Source organism: Centruroides vittatus, unplaced genomic scaffold (assembly GCF_030686945.1).
Source record: "Centruroides vittatus isolate TY-2023 unplaced genomic scaffold, ASM3068694v2 contig_233, whole genome shotgun sequence".
NCBI classification, from domain to species: Eukaryota; Metazoa; Arthropoda; class Arachnida; order Scorpiones; family Buthidae; genus Centruroides; species Centruroides vittatus.
Genome location: NW_027121459.1, coordinates 191302 through 214329, shown reverse-complemented (window position 1 = coordinate 214329; position 23028 = coordinate 191302). Strand labels below are relative to the sequence as shown.

Sequence of the window (23028 nt, the reverse complement as noted above, 5' to 3'; positions counted from 1 at the left end):
TTTCATCTCAAAGTTTAAGAATAATTATAATTGTCTGTTTATTACAATGTAATTTCATTATAATGAATAGGAGGAGTGTAAAAATAAGATAAGTGTTGCTGAAGAAGAATGGAAGATAAAAATTGACGATCTTCAGAAAGAACATCAGAAAGAATTATCAGAAAAGGCAAGTTCTAATTAAAGAAATAAATTGTAAAACAGAAAAGGACATTATTTCAATCTGATATATTTTTCCAATAGGATAAAGAAATGGAAATGGCCCTTCAAAAGCAAGCGGAAGAATTCAAAAAGTGCTTAGAAGGAAAGAATGAGCAAATGAGTTTAGCAATCGAAGAACAGACCTTACAGAAATCAGCTGCATTAACAGAACTTGACATTCAGAAAAATCAGTTAATTAGAAATGCAGAAGAATTAACAACAGTAAGTAGTTTGAAAACTTGGAATATATTAATAGAATTTCGGTAGCATTTTAAAATTTGATTTTTAATAACATGTCATCTTTTACATAATAAAGCTCTGTTGATCGGAATACTGTATTGTTTAAAATTCTCTTAACTTCATGAAGAATCTATGTTTTTGAATCCAATATAGATCTTTATGAATTTTCATGGACAATTTGGAGTTTTGTTCTCCATTCCTTGCCTATCTCAGCTGCAGCCTTTTGTAATAAATCCAATTTAATACTTCTATAATATACAGAACTAATAATTGAAAAGTTTACTTAAACTATATATCAGCCTAAATAATTTGTCACTAGAGGCAGGTGTTAGGTGTCATCTCTCGTACACTTATATATATATAAATAAGCTTTTCACAGGCCAAATTGATTAACTCCATTAGTACATTCTTGGAATTATTATTATTTTTACATTTTTCAAGTTACCAATTTTTTATGTTGTTACATATAAAATACATTCTACAATATTTATTTAAATTTTAATAGAAAATTTTAAAAATAATGTATATTATCTATTTACCTACTTTTTTGTGGAATTACTCGATTTGGCAAATGAGTGGCTCATATCATCGTACCAAAACATGTTAAAAAAACAAAAATATTCATTGTTCATGAAGTTTGAGTTTGACTATTCCTAACATGTAATTTGATTTTATTTATTTACGGATTTTGTATTATAGCATAGGGCATATATAATCACAGAAGTATGTCGCTTATTATAAATAAATAAATGAACTACAAATGGATAGATCTTCGTATCAATTTTCTACTTTTCAAAATAGACAGATGAGTAATGTTTTCACTTTAGTAATTTTGACTTGTAGAACTCAACAAGTTGGTTAGAGGTAATGTCTTAAGTTCTTCCTCTCTGTCAAAATGTTTTTTACTGTTTATTTTATTGATCTGAGCAGATGGAAATTGCTAAGGATAAGGTTTGGACTATAAGGGGAATCATATACTGAGAGAATTTGCCAATTTCAAATAAAGTTGTAGGACTGATTTAGCTGCTTACGTAGTCGGATATTGTCACGCAACGCAATAATAGCTTATTGAGTAACAAGAAATACATTTAACAGATCTGATCAGCTCTTTGCCATAGTTTGTGCACAACTGACTTAATTTTTTGCTAGATAATTGTAATAGTGTTAGTGTTTCTGTCTTTTTGAGCTCTGTGTTTTGAATTGAGATAAAATTCCTGAAAATAAGTTTTAACTATATAATATCATACTAACAAGAAAATGTATCATTTTGTATTGTCATAATACAAAAATTTTTATGGTAGCATAAAAACAAGAATTGTAATGCAAGCAGTCATAAATTAAAGGTTTACTATATACTGTATATATACATAATATTGTAGTATATAAAAATGTATTTAATCAAAATTTCTCATTGAAAACTTGATATACAGTTAATGAAAAATAACTGTATATCAAGTTATCCTAGTACATTATATTTTAATATAATATTTATTATTCTGTTACAGAGAAAAATGGAATTAGAAAGTCAAGTTTGTGATTTAGAAGAACAGTTACAAAAGCAAAGAGAAAATCATTTAAAAGAATTAGAAGAATTAACAGAGCTTCATAATGCTCAAATGTCTGGGAAAATAACCGAAATAGAGAATTTAAAACTGCAACGTGAGAAAGATATTACAAACCAGAAAGAGAATCTGGAGAAAAATTATCAAGAGTGCCTTAAAGATGTTAATGAAAAATTTAATGAGAAAATGAAGGTTAGTTTCAATAATAATAATAATAATTTTCATTACATTCATTTTTGAATGTAATTATGCTAATTAAATTATTAATATGTAATCTCTTTTAAATTAATTGGTATTTATTTCAAGTAAGCAATTATTAATCATGATTAATAGAAAAGTTAACAATTATTATAATAAAAATTTAATTTCTTTCGTTTCAACTTCTACTTTTGAAATTGAATTGCATTTTATACAAAGTGAATTTTAATGCTTATTTCAGTATTTCTAATGTTAAAATAACATTAAGACTGATTTGCATAGTTAAATGGAGATATACTATTATTTAAATATATTTTAAGATGATGTCAATATGTTTCTATGGAAATTTCATCTTCCTGAACTAAGATCCTTTGTAAAGATCCTGTGTTGCATGTGGCAGTTGCACAATTACTGCAAAAGATCCAAGAGATTAGGTCAAAGATCATTTACAATCTGGACATTAAGCAAACAGTTACCAGACATCAAGATGATTTTGATTCATTACTCACATGATACAGGCAGGCATCTCAGTATTGTTTAACACACATGGAAAGAGAGATTGGTTAGATTTGTTTCTTCATAACTTTTTATCGATTAAAGATAGGTGGCAAACAAGTACAGCGTTGCATTTTTCTTGAAATTTTAGCTTTGTATTGTGTATTGCATGACCCAATTTCCATTTAAATATTTTGAGACAAATTTAAGACAGTGGCCATTCTTTTGTCTTTTACTTAATTAATAACTATATTAAATGAAAGAAAATATATCATGTATATTTTTTATTCAAATTAATTTATCACATCTTGTTTTATAAAATAGGTGTTACTGAAATTAAAGGTTAAGTAATGGTGTTCAACTCTACAATGTCATATAAATAATCTGTACTTTTAACATTTGCAAAAATACAAATATATTTATTCATCAGAATTTAAATTAATAAATTTTTAAATTCTTTAATTAAAATTTCAAGATGGAATATTCAAATGTGTTTACGTTCAAATACTCTGCATTTGTATAACGTGGGGAAGAAAGCTGAGGAAAGCAAAAAATATTAATGAAAAAGTTTAATTTACATTTATGTTGTGAAACAAGTTTTTATCATGCCCTACGCAAAATAATGGTCAAAAATTTTCAAATTAAATAATGCAAATGTTATCTAGAATTTACTAGATGATGTAATAAAACGTTTTATTATTTCCATAAGAAATCGAGATTCTGTTTTTCCTGAGTAGATTGTGTTGATGCTTCATCTTCCTCCTTTGGCTGGATTATAGATAGCCATTCTCTGTTATTATAACACTTGTGTAATCATAGCTGTACAGATTCACGAATTTTTTAGAATATTAGATCTCTTGAAACAAGATGTCATATTGCATTATGTTTTGTAGTTTAGTTATCAGTATTTAGGTTTTTTTTCCATGATTGGAATGTAATACTCAATGCTTATATCTCTAAAAACTATGATTCTGTAAATGTCTTACCCCACAGATTAATTTTAATTAAACCCTCAACAATTTTTAAGTTTAACTGTCACATCTAAATGTGTACCATGAAAACCCAGATGAGGGGGGTTAGAAGTTGACTCCAAGTTGATATATTTTTTTTATTGATATGTTTGTTTCTATAACTTTGGATTTTTAAAAAAACTCAACTTTTAGAACTCGAAACAATTTTTATTGTTGAGTTTTAAAAGAAAATAATTATTATAAAATTAAATTAATTACACTCAGTACATTCTTTAACAATACAGTGTTCCACTTTTGATGTATGTCTAGGGCAAATGTATTTCACGCACTTTGTACAGTACAAGATTTCATATATTTTCTGTCTTTTGATTTTGGACATAGAAAGCATCTCCCATTTTTAGGAATTCTTTTAGTAGCATTCTTGTTGCTCTTCCTTTTGGTTCCGTTTGAACTGTCTCTCTTGAAATGGTTCCCACTTGATTGCATTCAAAGCCAAATACTTTTAGTTCTGATACTGAACTGTTATGTAAACCTTGGAAATGTTCAGATCTGTATTTCATGTTGGTTTGGCATAATAATTTGCCTAAACTCTTCAAAAAACTTTTCAACCTGATTTATGTTTTGGATATTTCTTAGCCCAAGTTTCGTTTGCCTTGTAATAAAGCACGTATGAATTATAAGCGACTAGAATGATCAAATTAAAAACCACAGCCATTGCCCATCTTCTTGTCCCATTCTGACAGCATTATGTTCTAATACATTTGTCAAGTGTATGAACACCTGCTTTGGTTGAATTATAATAATGAATAACTACGGCTTCTCGCTTAATAAATACACTTAATAGATACACTAAATACATTTTATAGTTACAGTAGAGCATTGATTATATGAAACAATTCAGGACTGGGGTTGTTTGTATGTTAGGTTAATATATTTTTTCATACATAATCAATCTCATGTTGAAATTCGTTCAAATTCTGGCGCGTCCTTAGTACCCTCGCATGGTCGTAGTGCTGCCAGCTAAAACATGCACGCCAACAAAAATAATATTGAAGTAGCCCAAGACAGCCAAATATTGCAGCACCACAGCACTAGCAGAAATTTTAATTTGCTGACCGGAATGCTTTCAGTTAACCGATGTTTTGGTTGATTGATAGTTGGATAATCAATGCTCTTCTGCACTACTATAGTCGGGATTACAATTCCTGAAGTCAAAGTAATATAATATTCACACAGAAGCAACAATCCATCGTGCAGCATCAGATATTTTCTTTTTTATAAGAACCATTATAATTACTGAATTTTTGTCAAGTATACTCCAAAGTATTCACAAACCATAGGGGATAAAGTAAAAAAATTTTAAATTCCAAAATTAATGTATGTCTATAATATAAACAAAAATATGAGCTGGGGTCACCTTGTGACCCCTCCCCTCATCTGCATGCAACTGTTAATAATGAATACTAAATTTCTAGCAAAATAATAATATAATCGATTATTGTTTATACTTTGAACCTCAGTAAAATAAAATAGTTAAAATAATAATCATCTCACATAAAAAATTGCATTTAAAATAATAATTTAAAAAATTTTTTTTTCAGGAGAAAACATACAATTTGGAATCCACATATGAACACAGACTAGCCGAGATGTCATCACAACATATAAATGCCATAGAACAGAAGGAAACAGAACTGGAGAATTTAAAAGTTGCCAATAAGAAACTCTGCTTAGAAATAGAAGAAAAGAAAAATGAAATTTTAGATATTAAATCAAAATATAAAACAGTTTGTAAGGAATTTGAGGAAGTTAAACTAACAATAGGCAGCAGAGATAACGAATTACAGAAGTTAAAAAATGATTTTGAAAACAAATCCATTCAATTAAATGAAGCCTTAAAAAGTGCTTTAGAAGAAAAAGAAAATCAAATCAAGATTATAGATAGTCTGAAGCAAGAAATAGATCATTTTCAATGCGAACTTCAGAGAAGCAAGGAATGTTGTGAGAAGTTAAAAACTGAAAAACTTTCATTAAAAGAAAAGTACGAATCCATGCAAAATGAACTCAAACAGCACCAAGAATTAATTAAAATGTCAAAATCTGATACGGAACACCATTTAAAAACCATTAAAGAATTAGAAAATCAGCTGCAAATGCAGAAAACTGAATATCAATCAATTAAAGACAAATTAGCAAATCTGGAAACCGAAATTGAAACGAACAAGACAACTGACGATTATTCAAAGCAGTCAGTAGAGAAACTTTCAGAAATAAATCAAGAACTAGAAGAGAAACTGTCTTTAAGTAAGGAGAAAGAGGAATTACTTTTAGCAGAAATATCCACACTACAAACAGAGAAGAAAAAAATATTAAAAGATTTGAATATCTTGAAAGAGGAATTAGAAATGGCCAAACAGGAAAAGGAGGATGCTGTTAAAACATTGACGGAGGAAAAGCATAAGGCAATCGAAGATATCTCGCGACTAGAAAGTGAGAAGCAGAATTTATTAACCGAAAAACAAAGTTTAGAAGAAGTTATTGAATCTTTAGGAAATCTGTCTGAAGAAAATGCTAAATTAAACAAAAATTTACAAGAGATCAAAGAAGAAAAACAGAACACTGCATCAGACCTGGAGAACACAAAATTGGAAATGATGAATACCGTTATGGAATACGAAAGAAAGTTACTTGAAGCTGAAGAGTCTTCTTCGAAACAGTTAGAAATGGTTAGTAATCAGCAACAAAATACAATTGACAATATTAAAAATTTATACGATACCAAAATAGTAAGTTTGGAACAAACTATAGATGATCTTCAATATCGTGAGAGAGAACTTAAATGATTTATTGGAGAAAACAAGGATAGATTACGAGAAAAACATTTCAGAGGTAAATGAGAAATTGGTCGTAGATGTTTCGTCAATGTCTACCCAGACAGATTGTCTAAAACAAGAGCTGGATTCCTTGAAACAGTTATTAGCAAACAGCCGAAAGGAGTACGAAGAACAAATATCTAAATTAGCTTCTATAAATAATGAACAGTCTCAAAAAATAAAAAAACAGGAAAGTGAATTAGATGAAATAAAGAAAGAAATTAAGAAAGCAGAAGAGAGGGAGATTACATTAGAATCAGTTTTTAAGGCTAAAGAAGAGCATTTGAATAATTTGATCTCAGACAAAGCATCAATTGAAGAAAAATACAGCAAAGATAAAATGAAGTGGAAACAGTTAAAAGAAATTTATGAAAATCAATTATTGGAATTAAAAGATACAACTAAAGAAGAACTGGATAAGTTGAACTCTGAAGTAAATGAATTAAAAAACAAATTGGAAGAAGAGAAATTTCAACACGAACGCGAGATGAGCAGAGTCACCGAAAATCATGTAGAAGAAATGAAAAAGATCGAAAACATGTTACAAATCGAAAAGGAGAATTGGTGTGAGAAAGAATCAATGAACAATATAGAAATGCTTAATTTACAAAACAAATTAAAAGAGATAACTCGACAGTTAAAGGATGTTGAGAGAGCCACCTTTGATGCAAATAATCAGATAGCAATTCTCGCAAAGGAAAAAGAAACCGAAATTAATTTGATAACAAAAACTTGGGAAAACAAACATCAAGATACAGTTAATTATTATAAAGAATTAGTGAATAATTTAAAAAATGATAATGAAAATTTACAGTCATTTCTGAAAGAAAGAACTGAAGAAATGAATAATTTAAAAATGAATAACAATGAATTAAGAATTAATAATGAAGACATGTCAAATAAATTTATACAGCAAACTGATAAACTGACAGAAGAATGCAAAACATTAAAGCAGTTAAACGTAGAATATGAAGAGAAGCTGGCAGTGTTAGAGATGGCATCAAAGGATAATAATAAATTGAGTGAACAGTTGATCGAACTGCAAAATAAATTAGATCAGGCAAATAAATTGGCTGAGAAAGAAAGGTCTGATTACGACGCATTCAAGCTTAAATTTGAAGCCGAAAGTAAGGATAAAATTTCTAGCATCAGGCAAAAATTTGTGACAAAATTGAAAAGTGTACAACAGGAATCAAAGACCAGAATTTCGGAACTCGAGAACGAATTACAGAAACTAACCGTCGAGAACGCCAAATTATTAGGAAAAGTAGATGAATTCAATGGTATATTAGCCTTAAAGCAGTCGGAAATAGATGAATTGATAAGTTTGAAAACTGTTGTTGATTCTTGTAATTTAGAACTGAGTCAAATGAAAATTACTCTGGAAGAAAAAGTACAGTTTTCACATCTCAAGTGTCAAGAATTGGAGGAATTAAAGAAGAGTATTGAAGCTAAAAATGACGAAGTACAGTACCTAAAGCAATGTAATGAAAGTTTAAAGAACGAAATGAATGATAGTGACAAATGTAAAGAGCAAATTTCTGTTCTTTCCAATACAATTAGCAGTTACGAAGAAAAACTAAAAGTGCAAGAAAACGAGATAGAGGAGATTAGGAAAGAAAATGGGACAAAAGACATGGAGCTATCTGATCTTCAAAAGAAATTAAGTTGTTTACAAGAAAAGTATGTCAATGCTGAAAGCAAAATAGATGATTTGTGTAGAGAGAATGAAAAAATTAGCGAGATGTCCAAAGATCTAGATGCTAAAAATGAACTTATCTCGACCCTCAACGAGAAATGTAAAAGACTCGAATCAGAATTAGGCGAGGAGAGAAGCGATTCCATTCACAAATTAACGCAACAGGAATCTGAACATAAAGAAAAGTTAGAACAAATGCAACAAGACGCAAACAAAGAGTATCAGGCAAAACTAAATGAACTTAAAAAGAAAGCCGAATTGAAATTAACTCAGATAAAGGTAGATTGGCTTACGAATAGAAAACTGCACCCGGCACTCTGTCAATGGTTTAGAATTTTTGCATTTTTGTCATTTTTTCCTGTTTTTAGTGGTGTTGCATGAAACATAATGTTACTGCAGTTATTGTGGTTTGGAAAATATTTGTTTTATTTTCTTTATTTGCTTTTGTGAACGAAATAGCTTTTTCTCAATTTTAATTGTTTCCTTAACTGTTAGTAATAGCGATATGGTTTCGGCTGTGTTTCTCGCAACGAGGAAAACGAATTTAATTCTAGATGCATTTAAATAAAATTTTCCGATAAGCTAAAAGATCATTATTATTAATACGTTTAATGTTATCGTTACAGTACTTAAAACACTATTTAATTTTTGATATTATGCAGGCATCTCTTGACACATTTGTTTTTGTCTTACAAAATGCAGCTAGTACAAGACAATTGGTTGATGAATTGAAGTGATGTCTTTTCAATTTGATAATTGTCATTCTGTTACATACATTACTTTAATATTTATACTAAAAGTGTGCATTCTGTTTTAACATAGAACAGTGTTGTTCCACTTTTAAAATAGCACAAGTCTACTACTGCTTTGTTCAGTCATTTTTAATTGTGCTAATGTGAGTACACCTATCCTATCATGTACAATTCTTTTTGAGTTAATACATAATAACAAATTTCAATAATAATAGTGAAATGTTATTGATGAAGATACTGAAATTACGTTTTCAATTAGGAAAAGTTTTCAATCATGTACATCAAGAAATGCCTGTACTTTTTTGTTGTAGTTCATTATCAATATACAAATCTGTATACGACAGTTCTGATCGATCTCAATTGCTTGCTTGTTACAGCAATGTTTAACTTTAACTGTAAAATGTTCCAATAAATTAAAAATAATCACAAAACACATATATATATATAGTAATTCTGATCTATCAGACTTCCGTATACAATTATACGATTTCAAAAAGTACGTTTAAGAAATAACAGATTAATGTTTTCATTTTTTTTTTACTTAGAGACAATTGCAGTCTGAAAATGAGAGCACACTAATGCTACAAGAAGAAAAATTTGTCTTAGAAATGGACAATAGAATAAAGGAATTGCAGCAAGAAAAAGATGCTGTCATTTCTGATCTGAAAGAAAAACTGAAAGAATTAAATGCTTCTCTCGCTAATAAGGAAGAAGAAATTGAAGAAATTCAATGTAAATACACTTCTTTCGAAAACCAGTTTAAGGAGGTGATGCATAGCTTAGAAGATAAAATAAAAGAATTAGAAAATGACAAACAAAGTCTCGTTAATGAGATGGAGAAATGTAGAGAGACGAAAGACGACGAAATAAAAGAGCTGACGGCGAGATACGAAGAAACAATCTCAAAACATTCCGAAGAGAAGGAAGAACTTACTGCTAGAATAGCGCAAGAGTATCAGACCAAAATTGTAAGTTTTAATATGAAACTGTTATCATTTTGTCATATATGGGTCAGTAATTCCAAAACTGGGATTATATAAACACAGACACCTAAACCAAAACCATGTCATGGATATAAGTTTACACGAATGATAATTTAAATTAAATATGTTATTTGTGTCAAGATAATTATTTTAAAATTAATTTATATCATTATAAATAATTCTTTAATCATTTTGAATAATACACACATATATTTTGTGCGGGATATAATTTTAAATTATAAGTGCAATGTGTTCCATTTACGACGTCAATTTGAATATGTTAAACATGTTTGATTTTTTATATTAGCCATTTTTGTTCCATCATATATACCTGATGATGTCTATTTTAAATAGAGGAAAACATTAGTAAATATTTTCTTTATTTATTAATTACATAGTTGCAGGTATTGGTTTGGTTGTCTGTGCATATATGGGTTATTTAAACGAAACATGAATACAAGATAACATAATTTCTTGCCACATATTGTGAATGATATTAATTATGGCTCCAACATTCTAGATATAAGTAATGCTCAGTTGACAGTTGGTTGTCATAATGTGGCCAAGGAATGTCAGAATAGTCTTTGATGCACAACACTATGCTCAAGCAGTGAGTTGCGATCAAGTTTACACCCGAGTACTCAGCCACGTCACAATTTCTTACTGGCACATCGTATTGTACCTGTACTGCTGCATTCAAATCCTTATCTGCTTGTTACAATTAGGATTGCGAAGACATTGTATCATTTTCTGTTTGTATCCTTGTCTACTTGGACCTTGTTTAGTAATAGGACTTTTTATACTGGTGTAGTTTCTGATTATCAAATAGAGGAAAAAAAATAGAAAAAGGAAGCAAGTCCAACAGAAAAAAAATAACCAAGCTACATCAGCATAATTTTTTTAACAATGTTGTTATGAACTTTTTTATGGATAAAGTATCCATAAAAGTGTCTATATAGGTATATTAATAATAGACAATAAAGGACCTAATATTATAAACCTGCTGAAGAGAAAAGCCTTCAGGTGTGAAACACACAGACAGAGTATAAAGATGAAAATAAAGATATTTTGTTTTGACTTTTTGCCAATCAGAAACTACACCAGTATAATAAGTCATATTATTAAATAAGGATACAAACAGAAATTGATGAGTAAGTACATAGAGGTAAAAAGAATTAATATAGGACTTTTCGGCAGAAATGTTACATTCTTATCTGTTCTGTAGCATCCAACTCATCATCATGTGATTCCATTTTCAGATCATCCCAAAAAACCTATAGGATTGGTGTTCTAATTTGGATAATAGCATCAGAGAATAGTTCATACAGCTACCACTCTTTCTATATGAATAAAATTCATAAAACTGTGCAGTTACGAAACAAATATATGTAGCTAATACAGCATCTTTGTCCTCTCTTAAGTTATGTCACAACAAATCCTAATAAACAAATGGTTAAATGCACTTTGGTCCCATATTTCATTTGAACAATCTTTATAGATTAAGTAATATCACCTTTAATTATCAGTAAATTGAATTTTGCTTGTGTTAATAGCTACAAAATTTGTGTGAAATTTGTTGTATTTAGCCAAGTAACAATAATTTCATTGTATAATTAAACATCAAATTGTTAGGTCATTAATATATATTAAATTTTATACAAATAACATCATCTTTCTCACACTTCTAGCAATGAAAGATTTATCATCGCAAATGTTTTCACCTCTTTCAGGGGCCCGCTTCAGGTTACAGGCATTGCTTATCGAACATTGACCAGAACTCATTAAATTTTTAATGTTCTATAAAAATGTTCTTCTGACATCATATTTGAATAAATTACAATGTTGATCTTAAACTGATGAGGTTAAGCAATGATATAAATAGTGTTTAATGTCCTCTTCATTAACACCATTGCTCTGCTATCGTCTGCTTTGAGTAGTTATGTTTGTCATTTAGTCATGACGTACTTGCTCTGTGTTCCTCCAAATCTCCATTTTTTCCCTGTTAGAATCCTCATTGTTCAAGCTGAAAAAAGTCTGTCTAAAGAATTCTTTATGCTCATTTTTTATTCCAGATAGTTTCTTTTCAATGTTGGGCAATACAGTTTCTGGGCTCAAGTGCTCTGTCTTTGGTGTGTACGTGGAACCTTATTGGAAAGCTTGCATTAGTACCTTTGGGGTACGATATTGTCCCAACAGACTAGCGGTATTTCCATGGTTTTCCCAGATGTCTTTTGTTTGTTTGTAAAATATCCATTTTGTCTTTTTGTAATTCCTATGCAGTGTTTGGGAGACTTGCTTTTCCAGGTTGATAACTCTCATTAATGTGTAAAGTATCAGGTCAGTCCATAAGTCCGTGCGCATTTTTATGACCTTGAGAAAAATTTTGTTTTGCTGAAACTTCCGTTAACCTAACGGGTACTTTACGCGGATTCGAGATTAGTTTGCCAGGCCTGGGCTTTTAAGTGTGCACCGAAAAATTAGTAATAATAACGATAAATATCAAGTCAGATCAAAAGTTCAAATATATTTAATTAGCAACTAGAATGTACTACGTACAAATGTCAATAATCCAAACAAAATTTATTAACAAAAATCAACAAGTCAACCCGACAATAAACTTAGCTACTTAGCTTAACTTAATATTAATTCCCCTTTGAAATTCGACAAATCAAATACTTAGCAACTATGAACAAAATCTCTTACTAATTAAACGTCTATCCGTCACCTCACTATACAAAGAAAACTATTTCCTCAATCTTTTCGATATCGTCAAATCGTCAATCGAACTCCTCTTTAACACCTTGGATCGTCCAATTATCAATCTGGACTTCTATCAGAAAATACTTCGCTTTCGAATTAACCTCGCTCTCACAGTCGCCTCGATTTGGAAATCACCCCGGTTTGGAAATCACCTCTCCTTCTTCGGTTAACGTACGGGTTTTATACTGTGAGGTGACGTCACACTTGAGCTGGGTTACTCCCCTTATTTACATACTTAGTTGCTAACATTAACTTTCTGTTCTGGCAGCTTTAAGTTTCCGACAAAGCTTATAAACCGTTTACAAAATATTTATCATAATTTTCTGGGATGTTTAAGACGGTTTATCAAGTATTTCTCTACTAGTGATTGTGGGGACTCCCCCCTCCATTTTTTTTCTGCGGACTGTTACTTCCGCTAGGCAGCGCAAGTGCGCAAGATGTTTCCTATGGCGCTTATTTCTCCGTGAGTTGTTTTATTTTCATTTTTCATTACTAACAAGAGAGTGGTGGGGAACCTTCGTCCTAAATAAACATAAGCCCCAAACAAAAAGATAATAAAACGGAAATAATAATAAAATAAAAAATAAGGTTCGGACTCAGTTCCTTACAAATGTATTTCAGTAGTTCTAGTTCTTGATCATATAACTTAGTCTCCAATTATATCAGGTTTCTAGCCTACCATATGTTCTTTTACAGTTTCTAATTTCTTTTCATAGGCAGACGAAATGGAAGTTTTGGTAGAAGCGATGCACAACCATTCAGCAGTTTTTATTCCAAATGTAGACATTGGGAATACTGGTTCGTCTTTCATTCCAAAAGGATTAAGGAGCACCAGTACAATCGTCACCAATAACAAATTGGCTACTGCACTGGCCTAATATGCAAATGAGCCCAGAGTGTCTGTTAATTAGAATGAAGCAATGCAAATTGATGGACAGATGTTTGTTTAATTAGGGGCAGTCTAAAATACATGAAATAATTTAATAAATCTCTATTGGTCAAATACAACTTCCTGAATGAAAGAAATAGGTTATCCAACATGCATTGAGAGCAGTAAAAGAGTTATTCATCTACATGGAGGATTTAGGATCTTTTATAAGAGTCTTAAGAGTTATCCCAGACCATTTTAGTTTCTTGAGAACAAGTGCATGTGTTGACAGTCCAGAAAAATTTTCGACGATATCTTTAATTAAATATTTCATTTTAGGACTTTATATATTTAAAAATGTATTTTTTGTTACAGGGTCAGTTAGAAGAGGAAATAAGAGTCCTCAATAATCAGTTGGACGAATCGTTGCTGGTGGCCGAGGCAAACCAGTCTGCAGTTTCTCAGAAACTAGCTGACTATAAGAGTCAATTATCAGAAAAAGAGGAGGAGGAATCAGAACTGAAGCACAAGTTGGAAGAATTAATATCTGAAAATAATCGACTGACTGAAGAAAAACAGTTATTAGATGAATTACAAAATGAGAAACTATCGTTAAACAACAAGTTAAAAGAAGCAGAAGAACAATATAATGAAGTGTTGAGAGAGAAGGATTGCTCTCTCGATAATTTAACAAAAGAGATAGCAGAACTGAATTTAAAATTGAGTGAAACGTCGAAGGAAAAGGAAGATTTAAAGAGTATGTTACAAGAAGAAATAGAAAAGTTGAGAATGGAGAAATGCAAACTGAAAGAAGAAGCTAACAAGTGGAAGCTGCGACAGGAATTGTTGAACCAGCAGGTTCAACAGAAAGAACCCGAAGATCTGTCTGTGTCACTTCTGAAAGAAGAAAACAACATGCTCAAAGAGCAGCTTGGGGTTCTCGAAACTCAAACATTTGGCGTGAACCACGTAGAAAATTACCAGACCCAGTTGACCGCCGTAATTAAGAATTACGAAGAGAAACTAAAGGAGAAGGACTCTGAACTGAACAGCAAATTAAAACAGATAATCCGCGAATTTAATAGTCAACTAGAATTAAAAGATAACGAATGCGAGGAAACATTATCGAATCTTATAGGTGAGTGGTCGATGTACTTTGTAAATGCATTTAAATTGTATTAATATTAATTATTAATAGTAGGACAAAAAGAATATCTGAACTTAAAGGGTTTTTGTTGTTGGTTGATTTTTAAGATGCAGTCTTTTTATTTAAATTTCTAGCACTTTCGGTCAGTTCATTGACCCTCTGGGAAAAATCGAATAATTCCAATTTATAATGAACAAAACCTATTGTAAAAGAAATTTTTAAAAACATTCTAAATCTAATGCATGGTCCAGTATCAATAAGTACAATCATATTAAGAACAATGGGAATAGATATGTTATCTCTTGTATTGTAATATATTCTTAAATAGATTATACACCATACGCATTTCAGGCTGTTGTAAATTGACAGTCCCTCCTCAGTGCCATCAAAGACAATGCAATGATTATTAGACTTGACACTGTTATGATCACACAAAATCTTTTACATTATGATTCTTTATATTTACTTACATGTCTTTAAGAGAGATAAACAATTTTTAAAACTCTGGTATAAATACAATTATAAAACCCTTAAAAATATATTTTTTAATAAATGGGTAAAAAACTGTATTATAAACTATATCAATATACAGGTATACCTCACCGTATGTCGGTAATTGGTTCCAGGAGAGGCAACGTAAGTCGAATTTACTTGTGCAGTTACGACCTAACTCGAACTACGGTGGAAAATGCCAATAATGGGCACTTAAAGACCGCTAAATAAGACGACAACACAGAAACACAGATGTTTTCATGTTTCATTCTCTAGGATTTATGATGATTATATTAACATTTACTGTAAATGTGCATATTTTTAATATGATTTTATGTGCTTTTAATGCTTTCTAGTGATATTACGACTTCAATATTTGTGGCGGACGGATGTAAAGTCGAATAAAATGACTTAAACTCAATTTTTATTTTTCCACCTACTTTTTTGACGAACGACGTAACTCGAGGTATACCTGTATAATAACTTTAAATACAATAAATCTTACTTTATAATTATTAAATCCAGTCTTAAATTACTGTAGTTTTAATTTTTTATACACAAATTTGTAAAGGTAAAGGCTTGCATAACTGAAGTACTGTGTAAGTATAATAGAGATTAACACACAATTTACAATTAAAAAAAAAGCCAAAGGAAAGACGTACAGGTAACCCCGTATATACATGGCACTTCTATAGCACGGATTCACTCTAAACATGTTCAGGAATTAGGTAAAACCCTCGTACAACATGAAATGTAATACAAATTGTTACCGGTTGATGATTCTCGTGCTGAGATCATCATATAGGATGAATAATCTCTGGTAAAATATTTACTTAAATAAGTATTTTACCCATAAAAAAATCTACTATATAAAGCTGAAAAACTGGATTCTATCACTGTATGCCAAAAATGGCCACTAGGGGCACCCTAGCAATTATTTAAATTAACAATATAAATTATTTTATATATATTTTATATTTTTACAGTATAATATTCAGTATATTATTATTTTTATTTGTAATTTTGTATGCCCCAATGCCTGCATCGGCCTTTTGTGAATCATAAATCCGATTTAAAGAAAGATTTAACGTCACGTTTTTAATTTTTGGAACCTAACCCACCTTTTCGCACTAGTTCTTTGTTTCGTATAACGCGGATTCGCATAACACGGCAATTTTTTGGAACGTAACTCCCGTGTTATACGGGGGTTACCTGTACTTACAATATTTCTACTGTAACATTTATTTAATAGGACCATACAATAATACTTCTAGTATACTTATGTTCACACCAGTACGTAAACAAAAAATTACTCCCACTATTAATTATATTGTATGCGGACTAGTTCCTTCTACTATCCGATACCGTGCTGTCCGAGATATTTATTAATTTTTCCCTAGGGTGTTTTAAAATTTCTATGTTCTTTTATGTCAGTCTTTTTCATTATGTAGTATTTCGATGTTATTTCTATTTATTATACAATTATTACTTTTAGAATGTTGAAATCGTGGTGAATTATCATATTTTAGGCGTATTGCCGCTCTGTGCTCTTTAATTCTTTTTTCTAATGTTCTTCCAGTTTCACCAATATAAATTCTAGGGTTATTACATTGCATTCTATTTTATATACTGTCCCCTCTCTCCTAAGGTCATTATTTTGGTTTATGTTGATTATAATTTCTGTTACACATGTTTTGCGATGTTCTGTTAGTCAAAGATAAACAAAATAAAGCTAATTTGGCCCCAAAGATATTACGGACATAAGGAAAGGTATAATAATTTCTGTCGTGTTTATATTTAATGTTATATCTATTCTTCAACTACTGTTTGTGCCATTTAATTAATTTTAACCTAGAGTAATCATTTAACATAAATTTTATACCTGTAATGATTTCCTCTATACTGGTCCCCTCCCCAGCATTGTGCATAAATATTCGATTTTTGCAAAACACTCATCTGCCCCCACCATTAGCCCCCTTTTTCAGATTCTAGATCTGCCGCCAGTCAAGGGTGCCGCGATTTTTTATTTTTCAATCGGGGGTGCCACTCAGTGAAAAAGGTTGAAAAACACTGGACTGTCTTAAGTAATAACTTGGGAGTTGCTGTGAGAAAATCAACCAACACAGATTAAAGTGATTTTACATACAACTGTATTATACAGCATCCATACTACGTACAGTACATATGATTATGGATTACATGCTTGTAATTTAGTGATTGTTACGTCCGAAGAGGGACAGTTTGTCTGCCCGAAATGCATACCATGGTTACACATTAGGTGTTTTGAAGTGTGCGCTTTGGTAACGTGCGTTTTAAAGAACCAAGAGTTCCGCATAGGTATACACACTCAAATGCACGTTGATAGATTTTGCAGGTGTCAGCCGTGCGCTTTCAGATACGTGCACTGCCATTTCATTGTACATTCGATCGCGTGCTTTTGGATAGAGTGGACGCACATTACTGTTATAACAAGTTTTTCTTCTGGAGAAATTGAGTCTCTTAAAATTGTTGATTCACCAGTAATATCCACTTTTATAATATGGAGTAAGTTGCCAAATGATTTTATAGACATTCTAAAATAATTAAAAAACTTGGGTTCATGTTGTCTTAGATATGGATACGTCATAAACATTCCATGCGTCAGTCTATCTCGTAATATTGGGTGCACCCAAAATTCTTTGTCTCTGCAGTCATCTTTCATAGCAACGATAGAGGAGTGAAGCACAAGCAATCACTTCCACGTGCATTTTCAAACTGAGCCAGTGTGCACGCCCCACTAAACGCACATTTAACGCAACACCCAACACCTAATGTGTACCCAGCCTAAGTCCTAAAAAGAGCTATTTATAGTCCTCAGATAATTCAGCATTTAAATTGTATTATTTTCAAAAATTTTGACCTTACGGAAGGATTTGAATTTCAATAGGTAAAGGACAAGAACAAGAGTCGAAAATGGAGAAAGAGCACCGTCGGGAAGTGGCATCTCTGCAGCAGGAACTGTTTGAAAAGACTTGTGCACTGGAGGACGTGACCGAACACTTCCAACAGTTATTAAGGGCGAGTAGTTTTCTCAAAGAAATTGTTATACTTTGAGCAGCTCTCTTAAGATTTCTATTCCATGCATTTACAATTTAGGATAAAGAAGAAGAATTGAATGAATGTAAACAAAAACTAAAGGAATCTAAGATTCTGCAAGCGAGAGTGGAAAAGAACGAAATTCAGGCTAGTCAAGAACCACAAAATGTCGAAGCAAACGATTGGGAAGACGGTTGGGAGGTCGGCATCGCTCCAAAACTCATTACTTTTCCAGAACGTCGAATGAAACTGTTTTTCAAAATTTCAGGACGCGGAAGATACGACTCCGGTCGCGCAACAGACGGAAGCGGAAAATCAGTCTAATTTAACGTGCACGGCGCACGAAGAAGAGATAGCTTCTCTAAAAACTGAAAAAACTAATCTGCAGTGAGTAAAATGTTGCAAACGTAATTTCTGCGTGTTTATCCTGTAATAGACAAATAACGGACTTTAATATTTCGATTTCAGAGAGGAAATTGGCGAGTTGAGATTTTTACTGGGTTTGACGTCCAAGCCTTCCACCGGTACTTCGAACCACACGGAGGACATTTCTTTAAAAGTTCCCGAACCGACAGAATTTGAGGTAAGAAGGCCGATTTTTAGACGAGACGTAAACTCCTCGCGGAGTATTTGGAGTATTTACAAATTTTTGTCGATACACAGACATAACTGGTAAAATTTGGCATCAATTTATTGTATTTATTTTAAAGTCCAATATAAATTTTCAAATTCTTAAATTAGTTACAAAGCAAGCCTTATTTTACTATTGACACTTTATAGAACTGCATTTCCTGTTGTCATGCATATTGTTTTGGGGTTACTTATCATTATCTTGGATCTATTGTCAGAAATATGAGGTTTCTTGTTCTTGAACCCACCATTCACAAAGCAAATTATTTGTGGAGGTAACAGATTTCATTTAAATACAGTACATTAAAATTTTATCAACAGTGGCGGAAGAAAAAAACTTTTGACGGTCTCCTCGGTTAAGAATGCAATCTCTCGGATTATTCTCTAGTATCCGCATGTGGCCTAACAACATGTCATGCACACTGGAAAAATGCTATTTGTAGAACATAGGGCCAAAAATTTTCGTAGAAATTGGAGATTCGTCGAGATTAACGTTTACAGAATGCGTTTGGGATTTTATTTATTTAGTCTAACTTTGTAATTAAATTGTTATTTTCTGAAATTCTGACAATTCTTATTTTTAAATTTCAGTACTTGCGCAACATAATGTACGAATACATGATGGGAAAAGAACCATTTGTGAGTTTTCGGAAGTCGTTCAGCTTAAATTCTCGCCTCTTTTATTTTAATACCGTTTCTTTTTCTGCCATTCAGATTCTGGCCAAAGTGATAACGGCAGTTCTAAAATTCGACGACGACCAGACGCGTCAGATCCTGCAGAGAGAAGCCTCCCGGCAAGTACAGGTGAGATTGTTTTTTGTCTGTTGTGCATTTCCATTGGCGATAGGTGAAACGTTTGCTCTCATTAACAAACTTTCGTATTCTATAATTGGCCATTTAATCTTTCAATAACATTAAGGCGCAGTCTAACCTCTCTGTAGACAAGAACTCGTTTTGCTTTGCGTTTAATATAAGATGTCATTTTCTGCAAATTGCCACGTCAAACACGTTCAATTTAGAATAATCGGTTGTAATTTGTAGAAAACGTCATCTCCGGCATCAACTAATAAGCTCTGTCTTCCTTTTCCCAGAAATAGGTACTACTATAGAGAAACCTCTAGTCCTTTGAAATTGGTAGGCATCTTTGTTAAATTTTACGACAACCATTACGTAGAGTTGCAAACTTTTAATGAGGCTTTTTCCTCTTTCAGAGAACTCACTGGCTGAGTTCGGCATGATTTCTTCCCTCCTTCCGACCGGACGGACAGAATCCATCGTCCACGGGCATCTTTGGTAAATTTGTACATTTGTTACGCGTCGACTTAAATCTATGTTAATAAAAAATTTCCATTTTGTTAAAAGTGTGATTTGTTTATTGACTGACTGCGTACGAAAGTCTACAGAGGATAGTTGAGCATGACATCCTGTCTGGCCAATTCCAGCAACATGGGATCGTCGAAAAATTTGTTGATGCTCACGTCTTCGCTGAGGCCCTAGAATTGACACACGTTGAGAATTGCAACAATTTTCTTTCCCTAAAAAATAATCTACAATCGCTCACCTTTCTCCTGCGGGTCTTGATCATGAACTCTCTGGCCAGGTGTGGTGCGGGTTGGGGCTCCAGAGGCCTTATTACTATGCTCTTGTCTAACGGATCACCTGGAACGATCTGAAAAAGAAATTGTCGTCATCTTACATCTCAAACTCCAGTCTATTAATAGGTGAAATATTTATTTGTTAGTTTATTTTTGCCAGAAAATTATGCCAACTTACACCAAATCTCACAAAACAGGCTCCAAAAGCCACCACTCTCATTGGATAAATCGATAACAAATTTAAAATTTTACTTCTTGTGGCTTTAACAGTGATGGCAATTTTCATAAAAAGTAAATATATTCTAGTTGGGGGTTTCCAACCTTTTTCGTGTACTGACCCCCTTTAATTATAATTAAACAATATAATATATATTTAATTTGCTCACTGACCCCAAGGGGTGAATACAAATCTTGCTCTATTCCAATGTTAAAGCATTATATATACAGTAGAGACTCGTTAATCGGAACCCCAGTAATCGGAACGATTTTCAGTCAGACTGTGTCGTGCCGAATCTAACGTTTTTGATACTAAATTTACTTCTAAAGTATAATTTTCATGTTTTTATATTCTTCAATATATTTATTTTGTTTGTACAAAATGCAGAAATAATTTTTAACGATACGATAGCCTCGATTATTATTATAAAAATTTTCGTTAGGCTTAAAATCGACGAAAATTCAACACGAAGCGACACGCAACGGAGAAAAATTTGAATATTGGACAGGTTAATATATTTATTCGTACATAATCGGTAATCGGAACAAATCACTAATCTGAACAACCCCAGTCCCCAATTGATTCCGATTTCGGTTCTCTACTGTATATCAACTTTCTTACATTCTTTGTACCCAGCTTATAGTAACCCAAATAAAGTGGACGAGTTGCCTTATGAGGGGACATATATTAACAAAGGACCTTGTGTCTGTTAACCAACATCAAATGACAGTTTACAGTCAGTGACCAGAATAAACATTTGCATCGAATCTAAGTTTCTTCCATTTTGAAGTTTTGCTTCAAAATGGGTTTGTTAGCAATTGCTATCTCAAATTTGGATTTTCTGTGCAATTGCTGTTGTCGAATTAGTTCTTAGTACTTTAATTTACCACCAAGAGACTAAATGGTTGAACAGAATAATTCAAAAACTCTTCCCAAAACATGCCATCTCACATTTGCATAGCTTATCTGATTTCGTGGTCTGCCTATGGTATATTTCCACATGGTAAAAACCAGCATGCTGGCTTAAGTGAGGTTATACATCTGTTTTTCACATGTCCTCTAGAGAGAAAACTAGTTAATGTTACACAGCATCTCGTATACATTGGTATTTATTCTAAAATTATGAAACTCATAATCATAGTTTTTGATGTAATGCTATGTTTAGAAAGAAGACAAAATGCAGAAATTAATGATATAAAATGATTATGGAATGCCAAAAATGCTTTACTTTCTTGGCTGTTATGTATACATAACAAATTTGGTACAATTCTCATACATTTCCTTGAGTCTTTTGCAAATCTTCACATTTTGAGATCTGAATCCAAAAAAAAAAAAACAATGCTGTAGATGTGTGTGTGCTTGAGTCTATTTTGCTTAATATCGCAGGACTGGGTAAAGATTAAGAAACGAAATTTGGCACAGTGGCTTGTATATAAGGGTCATTCGTGCTATTACATTTTGGTGGTGAAAGGTCGAGGAGGTAGGACTTTAACAAATAAAATCCACATTAACATTTATAAAACTCACCTCTACCCTCAAAATTAAGCTTTTTGCCATTGTATAATAATAACAAGCTTTTGTATATTTTAAACAAACAGATGGCACCACACAATTTTATTTATTTTTTTTTTTTATAATGAAAACTCAACAGCTGGGATAGTTATGTAACTCTTGTTGCTAGATTTTTTTTATCATAATTTGATAAAATTGTCAAGGACAATAATGGACCTAAGAAGTTGAAGTAGCAACCCAGAGGTACCTATATATTCTGAGTGATTGGATGCGATCTTTTAAGATGACAATTTGCTATCCACACTTCTGGGTGTGTTGGATCTTGGTTCAAGGAGCACAAAACTGAAGTTAGCCATCGAAGCTGAAAATTTCAGTCACCAGACTTGATTACTATTGAACTTGTTTGGTGCATTCTCAAAATAAAGGTTAGGAGCAGATTTCCATCAAGAAATTACATCAGTATTGGTTGAAGAATGTGTGATTTATGTCAATTTTCTACCAAACAATATTAACATGTATCTATTCCTCAACATACTTCAGTTGTATTATCTGCAAAAAGGAGTCCTAACCCTTATTAATAAACAAAAAGTGATCTTTCATTGGTGTTTGAATTATTTTGTCCAACCCCTGTACATGAATATGTTTTTATCTATTACAGAGACAAATGCAGGGACATGCTGTCTGTTGCAAAACTCACAATCCCCTGTTGATTGGAGCCCCCAAATAAGACTGTTTTTAACAGAGCTAATCACAGGATGTGA

General features: G+C 31.9%; 2 protein-coding genes across 6 annotated transcripts in view; one reads left to right on the top strand and one right to left on the bottom strand.

Annotated features, from left to right (window-relative positions):
* LOC136971138 (golgin subfamily A member 4-like) overlaps positions 1-20304 on the top strand; it is a 45508-nt gene extending 25204 nt beyond the window's left edge. For 2 of the 5 annotated variants that reach the window (XM_067265616.1, XM_067265614.1), the window contains 13 exons: positions 71-166; positions 241-420; positions 1944-2192; positions 5266-6390; positions 9534-9956; positions 13975-14737; positions 18165-18295; positions 18374-18514; positions 18582-18700; positions 18782-18896; positions 19535-19582; positions 19658-19747; positions 20155-20304. In XM_067265616.1, coding sequence (XP_067121717.1) covers positions 71-166; positions 241-420; positions 1944-2192; positions 5266-6390; positions 9534-9956; positions 13975-14737; positions 18165-18295; positions 18374-18514; positions 18582-18700; positions 18782-18896; positions 19535-19582; positions 19658-19747; positions 20155-20181 — 3507 coding nt within the window. In that variant the 3' untranslated portion in view covers positions 20182-20304. Of the gene's footprint in view, positions 1-70; positions 167-240; positions 421-1943; positions 2193-5265; positions 6391-9533; positions 9957-13974; positions 14738-18164; positions 18296-18373; positions 18515-18581; positions 18701-18781; positions 18897-19264; positions 19500-19534; positions 19583-19657; positions 19748-20034; positions 20078-20154 lie in introns of those variants that run through there. The other 3 variants (XM_067265615.1, XM_067265619.1, XM_067265618.1) reach the window with 3 other exon arrangements.
* Positions 20294-23028, bottom strand: part of LOC136971139 (116 kDa U5 small nuclear ribonucleoprotein component) — a 33036-nt gene continuing 30301 nt past the window's right edge. The window contains exons 22-23 of the mRNA XM_067265620.1: positions 20505-20612; positions 20294-20436 (exon numbers count right to left, since the gene is read on the bottom strand). Coding sequence (XP_067121721.1) covers positions 20341-20436; positions 20505-20612 — 204 coding nt within the window. The 3' untranslated portion in view covers positions 20294-20340. The remainder of the gene's footprint in view (positions 20437-20504; positions 20613-23028) is intronic.